Consider the following 20,835-nt stretch of genomic DNA (forward strand, 5'->3'; position numbering starts at 1 on the left):
CCTTCCTTCAAGAAAGGAGTTGGGGTATCAGGGGATCACTTTTGAATGCTGAAAGAATTCAAGTTCATCAGCAGTCAAGGCAGGGAAAAGAGCACTCAAGAAAAGGGGCACAGTACAGGTTAAGGGCAGATCCTTGAGGGCGTGACATAATTGTGTCAAGGACCTCATAAGAAATGTGGTCTGTCCAGAACTGGGGAAGTTGAGTGCACAAAGGTGGAAGCCTAATGAATTCCAGCATTGAAGGGTAATGAATGGAGCCATCAAAAGATAGAACAGGCCAGGCATGCTGGCTCATGCATGTCATCTCAGCACTTTGGGAGGCTGAGGTGGGAGGATCACTTGAGGCCAAAAATTTGAGACTGGCCTGGGCAACATAGTGAAATCCCATCTCTTAAAAAAACAAAAGAAAACATGGAGCCACACAGCTGTAGTCCCAGCTACTATAGTCCCAGCTATCAGAGGGGCTGAGGGAGGAGGACTGCTTGAGCCTGGGAGTTCAAGGCTGTAGCGAGTGATGATTGTGCCACTGTACTCCAGCCTGGGCAACAGAGTGAGACCTTGCCTCTCAATCACCACCACTCTAAGCAACACGGTGAAACCGAATCTCTACAAAAAACACAAAAATCAGCCCGGCCGGCGTGGTGTCATATTAACTGTAGCACCAGCTACTCAGGAGGCTGAGAGAAGAGAAGTGCTTGAACCCAGAAGGTCAAGGCTGCAGTGAGCTGTGCTCACTGCACTGCACTCCAGCCTGGGCAAGGAGGACCCGGTCTCAAAAAAAAAAAAAAAAAAAAAAAAAAGGTAAAACCCAAGTGATTACAGAAACCAAGAGAAAGACATCAAAAAAAAAAAACAGTGGTTGGTAGCTAATGCTGCCTCAGTGTCAAATAACAGAAAACAAAAAGGATCCAATGAAGCTGCAGGTAGGATGTCACTTATACCAGAGCACTTTCTTTGAAATGGTAGGAGGCAGAGGAAATAAACAAAAGCCCATGTGGCATCATGGTGAAGTAACCACTATTTCCTGTGAGTCCACAGAAGAACCCTTTATCCAGCAGACTGAGAAAGGTCAAGGAATGCTGTGTCTCCATCAAGAACTATTTGAAGAAACAAGACAACTAACTCCAGTGTTAACATACTTAGCTGAAAAGAGAATCTCTAGAGTTTTCTTTCAGAGTTATCATTCTACAGAGCCAAAATAAGATATTAAAGCTAAAGAAATAAAATCAAACTGATTTAGCACTGGGAATCACAACATACTGATGACTCCATTTCCTCATATGCTCTCAAAGCCCCAGTTTAACGGTAGATAATCATCCATCCATAAAAATGTCTTCATAATCTTTCTTGAAATAGATAACATTGTCAGAAAAAGTTAACATAATCTGAATAAAAGAATTTTGAAGGTCTAAATTTTCCTCCAAAAGGAACTTTGACAATGTGGTTTTAGCAGTTATTTAAGGTTAAATACCAGAAATCTGGTGACAACGTGAAAAACTTTCCACTTGAATCTTCCAGTTTAAACCCACTGCCATTTTAATCTTGCAGGCTTTACAAAGACCAGTTGTCAAATCAATTAAGAACAAATAGAGAATGTTTTCCCCTGCTCCATGCCTCCCCTGCATTTCCAAATTCAAAAATATTGACTTGCAAATTGGAGTTCTGGGAAAAATTAGATGCAAAATCTAATTTTTGTACAATTACAAAAATCAGGCACAATTGGGCAGAAAAAAAGACATCTCGACATCTTTTTAATAGATGTCAAGGTGCTTCCTGCAATAATTAGAAACTGTGGAGTTCACTCTGGGACGTGAAAATGTTTTCATTTTAAATACCGCAAAATGACCAAAAGAACCAATTGGTATCATTATGGTGAAAAATAATTTTTGGCTACATTCATGTTTGTTACCAAGATAATATCTATGATTAAGGGTTTGGACTTTTGGTCAGGCACAATGGCTCACACCTGTAATCCCAGCATTTGGGAGACCAGGACATCATAGGGAGATCCCATCTCTACCATTAGCTAGTAGGCAAGGTGGTATGCCTGTGGTACCAGCTACTTGGCAGGCTGAGGCAGGAGGATCAATTTAGCCTGGGAGGTCAAGACTGCAGTGAGCTATGGTCATACCACTACACTACACGCCTGGGTGACAGACTGAAACAAGCATGGATTTTTGAATCATGGAAGGAACTGTATCAAGTGTTGTATTTCTAGCAATTGTTTTCTAACAGTATTCCTTCAAACATGGCAAGCTATTTCTGACCTAATTTCTTCTACTCTTTTAGAAACACTTGTGTCAAGTCTCTATTTCAGTAACCATAATTATAATAACTAAGAGAATACAAATGTCCATCAATAAAAAGTCATCCCTTAACTGTGGAAGGCCAGCAGTTAATATACTGGACCACAAAATGAAAGCAAGTGATGCTTCTTCCCTCTAAGAACCTGCAGAATACCAAGACAGGTGTTTCAAGAATCACCCAAAAAGGTCAGTTTTAAATTGCATGTTTAAGACAGAAACATTACTTGACATGGGACTTTCCAGGTAAAAAAGGAAGACATTGACTTAGATCCTAAGAGTGTTTCTTCTCTTTATTTGCAAGATAAGTTGATTAATTTCAATTCTTAATAGCCAAAACTTGTGACTCCGAAGTAGATCTGTACTCTGGTGAGATATACTTAACTCATAATTATGCACCCAAAGTTTTTGTTAAAGGTATCAGCCAATAATAAAACTTTTAATGACTGTAGCAAGTTGACACTTTCTGGTTTTCTATCCAGCTATTCAATATAGTCTTGTTTTTGGTATCACCATTAGAATTTACTGAGGAATAAACAAGACAGAGAAGCGCACAGCACTTGCTAGATACTCACTTAAAGTATATGATACTTAAAATAGCATCCTTTCCTGGATATGAAGTTTTATTCACATTTGAAAATATATTCTTCAATAAGTTCTAAATTCTTCACTGTAAAAAGTGAGGGTAAGTTGATTTATTTTCATTTTCCTTGAAAGAATTTGATCACATGTAAGACAATAAAAAGAACCTATTTAAAAATATTGTTTTAATAAGGTGACAGGTGATGGTCCTCTGGCCAGGTATTTATTTAGAAACCACCACTTACAACTCAAACTGGTATTCCAAAGGGAGTAGTTAAAAACAAAAACAAGAAAACATACAACTACTACAATTTCTCTTACTCTTCACTTTTCTTTTTATTATTCAAAAGTCAAATGTTATTTTTAAATCATCCATCCTCAATTTTGAATTTAATGTACCGTCATTTCCCCAAGATATGAAATTTCAGAATCTCTTTGGAATACTAATTTCATGTTTCTAGATTTAACAAAACTGCTGAAGTTTTAAATTCCACTCTATTTCCCTGAATTCTCGACAGTTGCTGATGTAAATTTTAATATAAAATATTTAGTCACAAAATAGTATTGCTTTTGTATGCACATAGTTGTAAGATTACTTTGCTTTTGTCAATAAAAACTATACCATCTTTCATAAAACTCTAAACAAATTAAGAACTGTGATGTAAAACAAAAATTACACATGGTAAAACAGGTACCAGCACAACGTTAGGTTATATTACATCAAAAAAAGTTTTAATGGTCCCAAATATATATATTCAACAACTAAGCATACACTCAGGGGAGGAAAAAAATCAAAAACAAAATAAAACAACAAAAAAAATTATGACACAAATGACCACATCTAGAATTCCACTCAATCTTTAATCAAGTAGGGACAAAGCCCCACTTTAAAAAAAAAAAAAATCTGCAGTTTGAAGGGCAAAGGGAACAGATAAAAAAAGAGGAAAACTTTATATTCGCCCCTCCCCCACAGAGGTTTTCCAAACCTGTTGTAGCTTGACTAAAATGTTCAGAATGTATGATTTTAAAGGCAGGTCTCTTTATACAAAGAAACTGCTGGCATTCTTAACTAGCGAAGAATTATGGCAGAAAGGCCCATTCTTCTAAGTGTCAAACATGGTCCAAGAAAGCATATTCTGATTGTAGCAACTGACCAGTCAATCCAGAGTTCCACTTACAAAACCCCTGCCCTGTTGGCTTTTTGTTTCCATTTCCTTCCCTGAGAAAAGGGCAATGTGTGGTCCAAGCTGGAGAGCTCAAAGGCTTAAGTCTTTCCCCTAAATGTATGATATCCCCTCCTCCTGCTCCATTGAATTGGCACTTGATGAGCAGAAGTCAAGTGTAAGAGGCTGATCTGTGTCAGTCATTCACAAGAGACCACTGCGCTTTGTTGTGGATTTTGTATGGGGGAGGGGTGGAGAACCAGTTTTTTTCAACAGGTACTGATCCTAGGCCGTTGCCATTATTATGAGTCAAATTTTGCTTTCTTTGCCAATGGTAACGTATCTTCCTTATCTTCATCCTCATCATCATCTTCATCATCATCAGGATAATCTACCAGACCCACGAGGCCTCCCTGTTCAGAAACAAGCATCAGACCAAAGAAAACAAAACACGTGTGACGACACTGGTGTTTTATGACTGGAGAAAGAAACCAGATCCTAACTCAACCAGTAATCGTGGTTATTTTTGGGTGGTGGGACTGTGTTAAACGTAAATGTTTATGTATTGTCTAAATTTTCAGTAATAGACATGCAGACTTTTTTGAGTTAATTAAAATTAAAGCAAGGAAACTCATTTTTTCCTCCCACCGCACCCTCAGACAGGGTCTCACTGTGTCACCCAGGCTAGATGCAATAGTGCGATCTTTGCTCACTGCAACCTCCACCTCCCAGGTTCAATCAATTCTCCCTGCCTCAGCCTCCCGAGTAGCTGGGATTACAGGTGCCCACCACCATGCCCAACTAATTTTTGTATTTTTAGTAGAGACGGGGTTTCACTGGGCAGGCTGGTCTTGAACTCCTGACCTCAGATGATCCACCCGCCTTGGCTTCCCAAAGTGCTGAGATGATGGGCATGAGCCTCTGCACCTGATCTAAGGCAAAAAAATTTTAAGCAGTCTATAATCCTAGCAAATTACCCAGGAGTTAGAAAATGAATGAAAATGTTTCAAGACTTAACAGCACATTAATATTTTTTTTAAACATAAAGTCTAAAATAGTATCAAAATGAGGCTGAGTGTGGTGGCTCATGCCTATAATTCCATCACTTTGGGAGGCTGAGGCAGAGGGATAACATGAGGACAAGAGCTGGAGACCAGCCTGATCTGTTAACATGGTGAAACCCTGTCTCCAATAAAATTACAAAAATTAGCCAGGCCTGGAGGTACACATCTGTAATCCCAGCTACTCGGGAGGCCAAGGCCCAAGAATTGCTTTAATGTAGGTGGAGGTTGCAGTGAGCCGGGATCACGCCATTGCACTCCTGAGACTGTCCCAAAAAAAGTTAGCAAAATGAAAACTGCAGAAGATAAAGCAGTTCTGCCCTGACTCTTCCCCATTATTTCATCTGGGTTTCCTCTTAGCCCTGGCTCCTTCACCAGAAACCACTGCAGCTCACTTTATTTAGATGCTCAGGGAAAAATTCACATTGCTCTGCTCTCAAGCCTGCCTCTTCATTTCAGCATGTCTCAGATTCACTTCTTAGCCATAGGGGTCTCCTGCTCACTCCAGAAAAAAAAAGACGGAATGGGCATTACATTCCCGATTTAGGTCAGCAATTCCCAAATGCAGTCTTTTAACTGCTAGCCTGCCAGCCCAATAATCAATCTATTGTATCTCAAAAGAAAAAAAGGGGGGACTGCATAAGGAGCCCTAAAAGTTGGTTTTACTCTAAGATTGCATCTTTTCTACATTTTTCTTAAGATTTTGTTCCTTTCTTATATGAAGTGTTAGTGACAGTAGTAGATGGTTAGTTTCCTTAAAACTTAACTGGCAAAGTAAAGTTAGGAGTATCCAGATATTCAGATTATCATTTTCCTGCAAAGCCTTTATCTAGGTGTTAGGAAAATTTATTAAATAATAATTGAAAACCTTAACATTTCTGTAAATGTTATGACATACAAACTTGAAGTTGTAAAATGCACAATGCCAAAGAAAGAATTCATAATGATATTCAGACTTTTGCATTGGTCATAAAAACTTTCAGAAATTTCTCAACTTTTAGATAAGTTCAAGTGGTGGTAGGGCGGACTCGATAAATCAGTTCTAGGTGGCAGTAACCAAAGGGAATCTTAGTCAAAATTATTGCTGAGAAAACTTAAATTAGGGAAAAGGTGGGGGGCAAAATGTGAGTCAAAAATGTACCTTTGTAGTAATAGCTGCCGTCTGAGATGTATTTTTAGGTACGGATCCAGGAGAGCCTGGAGATCCTGGAGATCCAGGTGATCCTGGAGAACCAGGCAGATTTGTTGCAGAAGCCTGGCTGGTGAGGTTAGTCTTTGTTCCACTGGACAGGGAAAGCTTGAAACTTGGGCTCTGCCGTCCAGAAAGATTTGTTTTCAGAAGCACTTCCTTTTCCTCGCTTTCTTTTACTGAAAATGAGACTAGTGTCAATAGTTGTCCCCCATACTCATTCTTTAAAAATTTCCCCAAGTCAGGTAACACTAAAACACATTTAACTAGCTTACTCTGTTGGGTAGAAACACTGAAGTTCAATTTATAAATGAAGCTTGCTTACCAAAATACTAAATACAACTCCATTCCTTGGATCTTACTTCAGAGAAGAAATGAAACCTTCAGAATCATATTCAGTGTCCCTACCCTTCCTGAAATAGTATATTCCTTAATTTACTCAAATTAAGAAAACTTTAAGTCTATGCCTGCACAACACTGCTGTTCAGTCACATCCCATAAAGCAATGAGAGTCTTTAAAACCTATGCCATCACACATTCAAAGCAAATACTAACTAATCATTTTGTCAAGAAATAAGAATAAATCTAGAATGAGAAAGCCTTCATATATTCTTGCCCATTTTTTAAAACATACATTTCTTTCTTTCCATGAATTTACTTATTGGATCCATTATATCATCATCATTTTTAGTTTTGTCAGATGGAGACACTACAGCTTCTCCATCTTCCATGTCATCTTCATCTGTGTTAAACCACATCTCTTCTTCATCTTCTAGTGTTCTGGCATCTCTTCGATATCTATGATTCCTCAAAATGGAACGCATACTACGAGTAGAGAAGAAAGAATATAACTATATATGGACTTAACTGTTCTGTTACAGATGACTTATTAAACTTGTTAACATTGGGAATTAACAAGGAATTTACAGATATTAAAATATAATATCAATGTAAATCCAGGTATTTAATGTACAAGATTTTAAAGAACAATTTGTAAGCTTAGTAACTTGTAAATTCAAAGCAAATAATACTCTGATTTTATTTTGAACACATGAAGCCTCATTGCCACTGTTTGGGCTATTTGTTCATTATCTACCTTGATACATGCCTGAGGGTCTACAGTATTATACTAAAAACCAGCTAAATCTTCAGGAAAACATTTATTTTGACCCTTATGGGAAACTACAATTTCTATTTGCTCTCTGCTTATTTCCCCATTCCTTGCCAAGCCAAAGAATATCAAACAATAAAGCCACTACCATACAACTTGATGCTGAATGAACAGGTTCAAATATATGGTAATTTACCTGTCAAGTTTGGGATTATCTTGTCTTTCTCTTTGTTGTTCAAATCTCAGTTTTAATCCTTTAAATGTTTGTACATAATCTACATCTTCCAGTGCTTTCCAGTAATTTTCAATTACATGAGCAGTTAATGATTTTATATCTTCCTACAGAAGAGAATAGTAATGAAAAAATGTCATCTTAGCAAGATGATGCTTAATAAATTCATTCTCATCAAAAATACATTAATTTCATAAAATTACATAATCTTAGAGATGGTCAAACAAAAACAAAAAAAATGGGAATAACATACGCTAGCTACTACAGTAAGTCCCCAATTTATCTATGGGTCTTTTTTTTATTTTCTATTTTTATTTTTTTTGAGATGGAGTTTCACTCTTGTTGCCTAGGCTGGAGTACAACGGCGTCATCTTGGCTCACCACAACCTCCACCTCCCGGCTTCAAGCGATTCTCCTGCCTCAGCCTCCCAAGTAGCTGGGATTACAGCATATGCCACCAAGCCCAGCTAATTTTATATTTTTAGTAGAGATGGGGTTTCTCCATGTTGGTTAGGCTGGTCCTGAACTCCTGACCTCAGGTGATCCACCCACCTCAGCCTCCCAAAGTGCTGGGTTTATAGGTGTGAGCCGCCACGCCTGGTTATCTATGTCTTTACAAAGTAAATGTCCAGGTCTTGCCCTAGGTGATTTTGATTCTGATGTGGGGGATGGGTATGTGATTTAGAGATGGGTTCTCACTCTGGGACCCAGGTTGAGGTATAGTTGAATGATCACAGCTCACCGCAGCCTTGAACTCCTGGGCTTAAGCCGTCCTTCCACTTCAGCCTCCCGAGCAGCTACGACTATAGGCATGTACCACCATATGGGGCTAAGTTTTTGTTTTTGTTAATTTTGGAGAGATGGGGTCTTGAAATGTTGCCCGAGCTAGTCTCTAACTCCTGGCCTCAAGCAATCTTCCCAACTTGGCCTGCCAAAGTACATATAAGCCACTGTGCCTGGCCATGGGCATTTGTATTTTATTAATGAAATTTTATTTTAGGTTCAGGGGTCCATGTGCATATTTGTTATATGAGAAAACTACGTGTCGCAGGGGTTTGATGTACAGATTATTTCATCACCCTAATAAGCACAGTACCCAATGGATAGTTTTTTTAATGCTCACCTCTCCCACTCACTACCTTCAAAACGGCCCTGGTATCTGTTGTTTCCTTCTTTATTTCCATGTGTACTCAAAGTTTAGTTCCCACTTATAAGTGAGAACACACAATAGCCATGTGTATTTTAAAAGCATGTCACAGGCCGGACGAAGTGGCTCATGCCTGTAATCCCAGCACTTTGGGAGGCCAAGGTGGGCAGATCACCTACGGTCAGGAGTTTGAGGCCAGCCTAGCCAATGTAGTGAAACCCTATCTCTACTAAAAATATAAAAATTATTTGTTTACACAGGCAAGGTGAAACAAAATACATACACACATATATATATATATATAATACATACATATATGTATGCTAATGATACATACATACACACACACACACACATATATATATATATATGTATATGTATGTATCATTAGCTAGGTGTGGTGGTTGGCGCCTGTAATCCCAGCTACTTGGGAGGCTGAGGCACACAATAATTGCTTGAATCCAGGAGGTGGAGGGTGCACAACAGTGCAGTGAGCCAAGATCACATCACTGTACTTCAGCCTGGGTAACAGAGTAAGGCTCTGTCTCTCAAAAAAAAAAAAAAAAAAAAAAAAAGGCATGCCAGATAAATTTGCATAGCATCCATGTTTGAGAACCACTAGCTTATGGCATTCTTAGAGAATGAAGATTATGAAATTGCTCTTTAGAAATGTGAAAGTTAAGAAAAACACATTCAAATGCTTATCTGTCAAGTATAGTTTTGCTTTCTTAAAATGACTACTGTGACCATCCTACAAAGTAGCAGTCCTTAACCTTTTTGGTTTTGTGAAAGACAGTTTTTCCCTGGGGTGACGGTTTCGGGATGAAATTGTTCCACCTCACAGTTAACCACAGGGTTCATGCTCCTAGGAGAATCCAATGCTGCTGCTGATCTGACAGAAGGTGGAGCTCAGATGGTAGTTTACCCTCTGCTGTGCAGCTAGGTTCCGAACAGACCATGGACTGGTCTGTGGCCAAAGGGTTCAGGACCCCTGCTATAAAAGATTTGTAGCTGGCTGGGCATGGTGGCTGACGCAGTGAGGAGATCAAGACCACCCTAACCAACATGGTGAAACCCCATCTCTATTAAAAATACAAAAATTAGCTGAGTGTGGTGTTATGTGCCTATAATCCCAGGTACTGAGGAGGCTGAGACATGAGACTCGCTTGAACCCAGAAGGCAAAAGCTGCAGTGAGCCAAGATTGCGTCACTGCACTCCAGCCTAGGAAACAGTGAGACTGTCCCCGCAACCCGCCGCCAAAACAAGATTTGTAGCTGCTGAAAGGTTAAGATGTAGTTAGAATCAAATCTCTCACAGGCTTTTGGTAGTTTCGTTATTTAAAAAATTCTCTCCAAATATAATAATCTCAAATAAGCCAAAATACTAGGTAATGCAAATTCAATTTTTCTCAAACAACTAAAACAAAAATTCTAATTAAAAATACAGAACCTACCACTCTAATAAATTCAAACATCTCTATTATGGCAGAGTTCATCAGATTGTAGCGGGATCCATTGTTGAGAAATGCTTTGACTACTGGTTCAAACAAAAAACTTTTCATTATGTAGCGGTTGTAAAACTCATCTTTTAATCCAATAATCTTTCTCTTAAAACGAAGGGCACCTGAAACACAGAGGCATTGTTGTTTAAATCACATACCACTCTTCCATACTTTAGACTTACCAAACAGAAAAACCACCAAACCAAAAAAACCTGTTTAATGTATATCAATATTTGTGTAGTGATGTTTGTACTTCCAGAACTATGAACCTAAAGATAAGGATTATGAAAGTGTTATCAGAAAAATGTCTTCTAAAAGTAGTATATGTCATCATAGAACACAAGTCTTGGAAAGCCAGAAGAAAAATCCTGAAAATAAAAGTTACTAATGACCAAACTGTAATTTACATCTAAAATAAGAGCTAAGACAAACAAATGCGCCTATCACACTACTTAAGATGAAAAAAATTCAGCATGATCTTTTATATCCACCATAATAGAAAAAAACGATGTTTTATTAGGGCAATCCACTGTATAATTTGATCTTCAATATTTTTTGGACACTCTTATTATTTTGCATCATAGTTTGTGGAAATTTATTTATTTATTTGTGGATGTGGCTATAGAAAGGCCATAAACCCACAAAAATCTGCATGACCCCAAATTTGCCTTGCCATAGTTCAGAAATAATTTGAGAGGATGTTATTTAAAATGTGGTCCTCTATGCTTATTGTAGCGAGTATGCTTTTTAATTTTTTTCCAGTTTTCATTTTCATAATTAATTAGGCTTTAACTTACAGATTAAAAGGTATATTTACATCTTGAGGTATGGGGAGTTACTTAAGTCACCATTCATCAAGATACAAATATACTCGGACAGCTAGACTTCAACAAAGCCCTCTTTACCTAAATGGAATCATCAGTAAGTTAATGCCCCAGTTATTGTAAACAGTGCAAAAAAGCATACTCACTTCATGCAGTCACATCGTCTTCGGTTGGCAAGATTAAATATTGTGTTTGTATTTTGATTTCTTTGGAGATCATGGAAGTGGCTCGTTAAATTGCCAATTTGCTATTAATCAAGTCCTTCATGAGCAGGTAGCCAGGCAACCATGCTGACACGGTTTCTGGGTGGGAAGGCAGAGGAGTAAAGCAGCTCAATTTTTCTTTAGTTGGCAGAAAAGAGGTCCACAAGTGAATGCCCAATTAGGTACAGTTGATTATTAACTGCCTTAACAATGCAACTTATTTAAGAGTGTATCTTTCTTAAGAAACACTCTGGGCAGGGAGTTTCAAAATAGTTTATAGAATAATAATTGCATTTTATTTTTTAAACTACGGAATATTTTTAAAAACATAATCATTGTGAACTAAGACATTTTAAACACTAAGAGGCATCTTTCTGTGTGGTAAGTCAAAGCCTAACAAGGGTTTATTTTCCCAAAACAATATTTTCAATTTGTATTTTTAAGGTTATTTGGCAAAGGAACTTACTGAGGCAGTTCCATTTGTTAGGAATAAAAATCAGTACTTAAGAGATCATGCTAATAGACCACATTTTAAACTTTTAGTAATTTTAGCAGGAGTATTACTATTTTAAGAATTCATACTCCAACTTTTTGGGCTTTGTGGAGACTTGTGTCCTACCATACACACACTGACCCCTTGTCTGACTATAGTTCCTACATGAGTAAAAAACTCCCTTCCTGAAATTCACTAAGACAAGGGAATGCAGATGGCACCATTGCACTTCTTCAAGAGCACTTCTATCCAGAAACTGCTGGCGTAGACAGAATGCGGTTCTAGTGGTCTTTTTGTCCTTACTTCCATTTGCTCTTACATTTTCACATCGAGAACTTTGTGTTATCACCACTCAAATCCATCCCTTAAAAGAAACCTGCATCAAAAATATCCAACCACTATTCTTTGCAGTTGAGTAAAAAGTTGCTTTCAAAAGTTTACCAGAAAGATCCAGGAAGTCAAGTCATTCAAAGTAGAGTGGAGAAAGCCCAAGTTGGCACTGCCACTGGATTTTCAATGTAAAGCACGTTCTGCTTCCACTCATATCTCTAACCTTCATTAACATTCCAGGAACCTCTTGTGGTTAGTTTCAATCATCTCTAAAAACCACTATTCATCTGTACTTTATAAAATATGAGATTTCATGTAATACATTTGTGGCTTTTTACCTTGTAACTAATGATAGCTGAATAAGTGCCTCTACAATAAAGCTTTATTTCATTCCTTTTTAAGATTTCCATATTTTTAACAAGAACAACAAAACACCCTCAAACAACATAAAGTATGCGCCAATGGGCTACAATGTAAGATCCAAGAAACTTAATAAGGCCAAGGAAACTGACAGAACCAATATCTAGCCTATAAAGACGGAGTTTAGAAAGGATTGCTGGACCCACCTAAATACTTAACTAGTTATCTTTAAATATGACAAAATATACTAATTAAGCAGCAGCAAATAAAAAAAATTAGGTTGGGTGTGGTGGCTCATGCCTCTAATCCCAGCACTTTGAGAGAGTGAGGTGGGCGGATTATCTGAGGTCAGGAGTTCAAGACCAGCCTGGCCAACATGATGAAACCTTGTCTCTACTAAAAATACAAAAATTAGCTGGACGTAGTGGTGTATGCCTGTAACCCCAGCTACTAAGGAGGCTGAGGCAGGAGCATTGCTTGAACCCGGGAGGCAGAGGTTGCAGTGAGCCGAGATCGTGCCACTGCACTCCAGCCTGGGTGACAGAGCAAGACTCCGTCTTTTAAAAAAAAAAAAAAAATTAAAAGCTCCCTAAATTCCCAAATTGTTTACATTTAGCTGCTCATTACTGTCTGTATTTATATGTGTGTATCTAAACTATCAATAAACCCTCCTTTAAAATACTATACTGAATACTTCAATGTACACTTTTCTCAGAAGAACCACAAATATCTTACATTTCCTGAAATTTTTATTTAGTTCTTAGAAATCTTTGACAAAAACTCCTACTGCATACAATAAAGCCAGTTCAAAAAAGATTGTTCCTAATGACAGGCATCTTTGTTAGGAAGACACTTGTATCCTCAACCCTGGGAAGAGAGGTACATGAGGAAGTCATTCGGAAGAGTTAGATTTAATGATAACCTGACTCAGTTTGGAAAATATCAACAATGAAACATAACTAAGATTTTGCTAACATACTTAGTTTCCAACAATAAACTTTCATTTGCTTAAAAGATTCTCTCCCATAGTTCACTAAAAATACAAACACTAGCTGGATTGGTGGCGCACACCTGTAATCCCAGCTACTCAGGAGGCTGAGGCAGGAGAATCAATTGAACCTGGGAGGCAGAGGTTGCAGTGAGCTGAGATTGTGCCACTGCACTCCAGCCTCGGTGAAAAAGAGAGACTCTGTCTCAAAAAAAAAGTTTTATCACTTTTGTGTAATTTTTCTTCTGCGTCATTAAATTATAATAAATTATTTCTACTATGCTTCCAAACACATCTTAATATAGTGTTTATAATTGTTGTACTTTGATTCCCCTGATAGCCAAGTCCAGGTAATAACCAACTTCATTTTTCTAGTAAACCAGATGTATAGACAATAATCAAATCTAAAATGCCACTGAGGAACTACCAATTATAATGACATGCCATTAATTCATTTATGCCAGAAGTTGCAAATTTTTTTTGTAGAACATCAGACCTTGGCGATGACCCTGAGCAGGATATAAAACTCCCACAAGCTTGGTGTTCCAATAATGGAACACTAGGCATAAATGGATTAACTCTAAGACTCATCTTGATTTCAGATAATGTATAAAAAATTTTTTAATCAATGTACGGTTTTTAATATATTCGGTGAAACTATATTTATTCCTTTACTTAGTTTTTCCATTCTGTTCTCAAACCCCCTTTTCCACACTTGCACAAAACCCTCTATTGTCAACATGAAAGAAGAAGTCAAAGAGCTATAAACTCCCCCGCTAAACTTGGCCTTGATGTTCTCAATCTGTGATAGGTATATGAGAAAAATGAATACAATGTCACTGTAATAGGAAGTTTAATATAAAGCAATGTTGCTTTTATAAAATTTATCATTTCTTTGGGGCAGGGGGTGCTGGCAGGTGAAACAGAGTCTTGGTCTGTCGCCCAGACTGGAATGCAATGGTGCCAACTCAGCTGACCGCAACATCTGCCTCCCAGGTTCAAGGGATCCTCCTGCCTCGGCCTCCTGAGTAGCTGTGACTACAGATGTGTACCACTACACTTGGCTAATTTTTGTATTTTTAATAGAGACGGGGTTTCACCATGTTACCAAGACTGGCCTTGAACTCCTGACCTCAGGTGATCTGCCCACCTCGGCCTCCCAAAGTGCTGAGATTACAGACGTAAGCCACTGTGCCTTGCTGTTTATTTATAAATTTTAATTTGTAATTATTTTAATAATCTGTATTATGATTTAAGGATTTTTAAAAAATCAATCAAGCAAAACAATTAGAAATGAAGTAAAGAAGATTAGCAAAAAAAAGAAATATCTATCTATCTATACATGTATACACACACACACACACACACACACACACACATATATGTATCTTCAGGCCTCTAGTGGATGACTACAACTACTTAAAACAATGACAACAAAACACTCACACTTACCTTTAAAACCCACAAGGCAAAAATTAAGTTACCAGCAAAAAATCTTACAGAACCTCTAGGGTCCCCCTAAATTTGGTCTAACAACTTACCAATAAAGCCCACTTACATATGGAAACTCATTACCTGAGATGTCTAGCTGCTGCTTGATAAAGAACATTCTGGATTAACCTATTTTCAATTCAGAAACATGGTTTTCTCTAATGAACTAGGGTCTTAAGAACACTGTGAAAGTTAATTTTTGAAAAACTTATGTCTAAGAACAATCGTGTTTTAAGACTATATTGCTCCGCAAATGTTTTCATAAAGGTTCACCTGGTACATATTTTAAGCTTTGTGGGCCACATATATGGTCTCTGTAGCATATTCATTTCCCTCTTCTCAGGCCACCTTTTAAAAACAAAACATATTTCAGCTTGTAGGCTATAGAATCACAGGGGTTGGATCTGGCCTCAGCTGTAGTTTGCCACCCCTGCTATAAAATATCCAAGGTAAAATGATCAAAGGTGCTGTTTTAGTAATGGAATATAACGCTGTAGATACATTCTACTCCCTTGCTGTATACTGAGTAAGGAGAGAGTCAAGAAAAACAACTGCTCAACATTGCAAAACTACATAATCAGTGGCAGAGCCAGTATTACAACCTAGGTCTCTCGACCTGTGATCAGTGGTCTTCTCATTTGGGCAATAAGATATAAAAATACCAAAATGACAGTATACAAAGACGATAAGTAATTAACACTTACATAATGCCAAGAAAGCATGCTTTGAAGCCATAAGAACTAGCACTCTCCGGAGGATATCCTTATTAATAATGTAGTTCTTTATATGGTAGGTATGGTGCTCCACACAAAATGTTAACAATTCCAATACAAGTGCCAATAGCTGGGCAGTCTGAAAATCATCTAAAAGAAACAAAACACGATTAATTATATTTAATGGCTAACATTTTTTCTTGTAAAATACAAGAACTCAAATTCCAATCAAGTAAAATCCCTTCTACTCACCATATATTTTAACTTTAGAGAGGAGGAAATCAGCATTTACTGAATACCTACCGTGTGCCAGGAATGGTGTTTTTTATTTTTTACATTTAATTTTAACAACCCTATAGGGAATTGGTTTCACATTATGAATCTATTAACTAAGTAGACCCGAGTTGGAAACGTTAGTAAGGCAGAGTTAGGATACAAATCTAGAGTATCTGCTTTATTCTGAACTTCAAGGACCCTTTACCAAGTGTCTTAGCGTGTTCTCTAACAGATGTATACATAGCATATGAGTTTCTACCAGACACCATGTCATTTTTGGTGCAACTGCTCTCTCTCCCTGCTCCTTTGATTTTGGGAAGGAGGTGAACGATGTGTTTTCTGCCTCCTATACTACTTGTAACGAGTCTATACTGAATTATAATCATTGACTTATCTTTACTCCTCACCAGGCAGTAAGCCTCTGAAGGGTTTACTTTCTTTCTTTCCCCCACATTAAGATAATAACACAGTCCTTCCACAAAATCACAATGAGTTCTTATCTTAATAAAGGTTGGAGGAATAGAACATGTGGTTTGGAAAGACACCTCAAGCTTTACCCAGTATGAATAAAACAGGTTAAGAAAAATGGATATTCACATTTCATGGACTTGATTCTGGAGTTACACAAAAAGTAAATTTAACATGTATTTCATGTGAGTGCTATGCTGTAAGTTAACTATGCTACATTAAGAATTCAAGGCTGGGTGTGGTGGCTCACGCCTATAATCCCAGCACTTTGGTAGGGCAAGGTAGGCAGATCACTTCAGGCCAGGAGTTCGAGACCAGCCTGGCCAACATGGTAAAAACTCCGATCTCTACTAAAAATACAAAAATTAGCCAGACATGGTGGCGGGCGCCTGTAATCCCACATACTCAGGAGGCTAGGGCAGGAGAATTGCTTGAACCTGGGAGGCAGAACTTGCAGTGAGCCAAGACTGTGCCACTGCACTCCAGACTGGGCAACAGGGCAAGACCCTGTCTCAAAAAAAAAAAAAAAAAATTCAAGTAACAAAATAATGTATTTACTCCTAAAGCTTAAATAAGGAATTCCCCGAATGAATACCCTAAAAGTACTTCCTAAATTAAACACACACACACACAAAAGCTAAAGCTCTAATGAGTAAAATGCAAAAATAAACCCTAACGTATCTTTAATATAAATAAAAATAGCTTAATATTGTGCAAAAATCCTAGTTCTGTCTATACATCTGGAGTACAAATAATTTAAAATGAATTTTTCATAGCTACTGACTTCTATTTATATTTCACCAGTGTAGATGCAAACTGAATGCAAATATTGTTTAACAAAAAATTATTTTAAAATTCGGAAAGAAACAAAATTTTATCTTATTTCTTCTTTTACATGTTTCTGTTATCTGGTTATAGTACTTGCAGGGAAATTTTTATCATGAACCTTTCTTTTCAAAATACATTATTAATACTCCAGGTTGCTTTCGATAAAACATACAAACAAATAAACATTATTAAGACCTCAATGTTAACCTGATGGTTTGAACTGTTAAAGACTGCTACTTTTTAAAAGGTGTATACTTCCAGCCTCTACCTCCCTCTAACTGCCTCCTAAAAACACTTACTTAACATCAACTTTAAATTCAGCATTCAAGAACAGAGAACTTAACTACCAACCTGAATTATCTTACCTTTACTAGGTTTGTCTTCTGTTGTATTTGCTAGTAAAGGAGCAGTGAGAACATGCATACAGTGCTTGTAGAAGAAACCCAGAAATTCAGTCTTTTCTGTTTTCTAAGGAATCAAAAACACTTCCATGAACTTTAACTGCACTGGTTCCTACCAGCAATACACAATATACTAGCTATGAAAAAGAGGAAAAATACTCATCGCTTACATTGGCAGTGGCTAGCATGTTCTCTGGGTCAACTAAAGTTCGAAGCAGGCCCATAAGTTGGACTGCTCCTCCAAGTTCAGGATCTGTATCACAAATCATATGTTCTATAATGAGGTTGATGAGCAAAATATCCTGGAGAGAAAAACAGACATACTAAGGATCACTTATTATAAGAAAGAATGGAAAAAGCAAAAACTAAGACACATAGTACAGCATTATACCCAGGCTCTAGCTGTTTTGTTAACTGCAAAGTGAAATGTTTATTATCAGTTATCTGATAGGACACATGACAATGTTTCATTCCCTAAAGTGTGGTGCAGGGATGTAGCCCTAAATAGTACCGAAAAAAAAATTGTCTATTATCTTTAAATTCCTCTGATGTAAAGCAAAAGCAAAGTTTCAGTTTGGTGATAATAGATCTTTATAACTTTTTAATAATGTAATCTACCTTCCGAAGAAAGCCAATGGATTTTATGACCATAGTTTTAACAGTAAGAATATTTAGGTGGGATTTAGATCATTCTACTTTCTTTTATTTTTATAGTCATTCTATTTATAGCCAATGATATATATTCTCCATTTGTATAAGTTGATATAAAATTTCCTTTTAAAATAAATTTAGGAAAAAATTAGTTGTTATCTGAATGCCTGAAATTGAGGAAAATGAGACTATGGTATTTAGAGAGTGCAGAGAACAAATGGAATATATACACTCTAAATATCAAAGATAATGATGGCTAGTTTTCCTGAGGCCCTATCATGACTGGTATTCCCTGCCTAAGTAGTAAATAAAATTGAGAGGGATTCAGTGAGAAAATCCCTGCTCTTGCCTGTGTGTATGCAAAGGCAGGATGAACAAGGGACAGAGAAAATGCAGACAGTATATGGAAATGATAATCAAGAAGAGTGGGAATCAAAAGTGCTACTGACTGAAATGTTACCCTGTGGCAAAAGAGAGAAACAGAGAGGGGGAGAGAGAGAGAGTCCTACTATGTGTGAGTAAAGTATTTTTGAGGTGTATCAATATATGTTCACATGTTCAGCTCATGGGCTAATGGGACCAACAAGAACAGCCTTTATTTACAATAATACAGATATTTTGGTTCTTAAGAATTTTGTTTGAGATAGGGTCTGGCTTTGTCACCCAGACTGGAATGCAGTGGAACAATCATAGCTCACTGCAGAGTCAAACTCTTGGTCTCAAGAGACCCTCCCATCTCAGCCTCCTGAGTATCTGGGAATATAGGTGCATGCCGCCATGCCTGACTAATTTTTAAAAATTATTTTTGTAGTAAAGGAGAGTGTTGCTATGCTGCGGGGCTGACATGAATATTTTACAAAAGAAAAACATAATATTCAACAGTTTGAACTAGTGCTTTTTTGCACTTATCCTGCACTATACTTTAAAAATAAAACCTTAAATGGCAGTTATATGGCATTCCATTTCCTTTTGACGTCACAACACATTAATTAGGATCTTTTCAAAAAGTAAGACAGTCTATTTTCTTATTTCGTAAAAGTACCATAGGCTGCAATTCTTCTGCTCAGATTTTCCCCACGCCCCGCTCCCTTAAGAAGGCGCTAAGGGCAGACTATCTTACTCATTCTTAAGTAAAAAGTTGCTTCCAAAATGTTATGAGGGAAGGAGGAACATCAGAATCATTGGTTCAATTATTTTAAAATAATGAAGAGCACACACATGTAGTGCTCTCACACATCACACACTTTGTGATCCAGAAGCACCCTTCACATTACCAGCATATATTCTGTATTACTTTAAAATCTGGTGTAGCTCAGATACGAATATGTGAGTGTTTGTGAACAATATAACAGCTCGTTCTCTATGGCTAGGCAGTAAAGAAACAGTACCCTGGGTATTTTAAGGAACCATGCTTCATTTCTTCATTCTCGACGATTTTGAGAACCTACCCTAAAGTCAATGTTTTCCTAGGTAACTTACTCATAATTCCCTAGATACAAGAACTGATTGACTAAATGATTTAAATAAAACAACATAGCAAGTTGACTTCAGAATTGAAAACAAAAAATACCCTAACATCAAATTTTAAAAGGCAATTTAAATGCACATAAGTAATTGCTGTATGACAAACTGATAAACTGAGGCAGGAACCAATTTAGAGAACAATAAGCCATTTGATATTATGGCTACGCTTTTCCACAGCAACAGTTTAAATCTTAAAAATGAATAAATACAGTTAGCTTCCTATGTATAAATACTTACTATTAGTACAAATAATATTTACCTTGCTGGTTATTTTTTGCTCTGTTAACTTCTTACTTACATCATCATTCTGTTGTGCCTCCTGCATGACAAACTCTCGTACCATGGATGGATTATATTCAACCAAGTATGAGAATATATCAGTAGCAGCACTTCGCACCTGTGTATCATCCATGCCCTGCAGACAAAAAGCATTTATTTATCCTATAATTATAAATATACAACCCCTATAATTATGTAAATATCCAAACCTAACAAAACAACATATAAAAAAACTGTAATGTAAAAGAAAAGTCAAAGAAATTCTTCTGCATATAAAACTCTTATTGTATGGATAAAATTATACTTTATAAATCATTTATTTCTGTTTGCCTTTATATTTTAACATTTCAGCTAATAAACTGCAAAGCTGACAAATTATCATTAAATTATGGAAAATTACTTAACTGCATTTTTTCAATATTGTGTGAAAACTGTCTAATACTGAAATTTTATAGGTTCTTTAACTTAATGAACTACCCAGCTAATATTAAATATTGGCTATAATAGGATATTTGCATGTTACACTAAAAATATTAATTTTGGGATACAAAATGGTAACTAAAAATGAGGAGACACAATCTTACAAGGATGACTTCTAAAGCTGGTAATATGCCCATGTTTGACAAAGTCTTGAAAAAAGCATCTCTGTTTTGAGGCTGTAGCGTTTGGGAAAATGCACAAAATTCTTTTAAAAAGTTAACCTGAAATTAAAAAAA

At 37.0% G+C, this 20,835-nt stretch overlaps 1 protein-coding gene across 1 annotated transcript in view; it reads right to left on the reverse strand.

Annotated features, from left to right (window-relative positions):
* Positions 1–3,196: 3,196 nt before the first annotated feature.
* PPP4R3A (protein phosphatase 4 regulatory subunit 3A) overlaps positions 3,197–20,835 on the reverse strand; it is a 51,733-nt gene continuing 34,094 nt past the window's right edge. Inside the window, exons 7-16 of the mRNA XM_017546953.2 lie at positions 20,704–20,822; positions 20,139–20,255; positions 17,836–17,967; positions 17,630–17,732; positions 15,684–15,842; positions 10,243–10,412; positions 7,606–7,748; positions 6,933–7,123; positions 6,251–6,477; positions 3,197–4,461 (exon numbers count right to left, since the gene is read on the reverse strand). Of these exons, the coding sequence (XP_017402442.1) occupies positions 4,351–4,461; positions 6,251–6,477; positions 6,933–7,123; positions 7,606–7,748; positions 10,243–10,412; positions 15,684–15,842; positions 17,630–17,732; positions 17,836–17,967; positions 20,139–20,255; positions 20,704–20,822 (1,472 nt within the window). The 3' untranslated portion in view covers positions 3,197–4,350. The remainder of the gene's footprint in view (positions 4,462–6,250; positions 6,478–6,932; positions 7,124–7,605; positions 7,749–10,242; positions 10,413–15,683; positions 15,843–17,629; positions 17,733–17,835; positions 17,968–20,138; positions 20,256–20,703; positions 20,823–20,835) is intronic.

The sequence above is a fragment of the Cebus imitator genome, unplaced genomic scaffold (assembly GCF_001604975.1).
Source record: "Cebus imitator isolate Cc_AM_T3 unplaced genomic scaffold, Cebus_imitator-1.0 Scaffold193, whole genome shotgun sequence".
Classification (NCBI taxonomy): Eukaryota; Metazoa; Chordata; class Mammalia; order Primates; family Cebidae; genus Cebus; species Cebus imitator.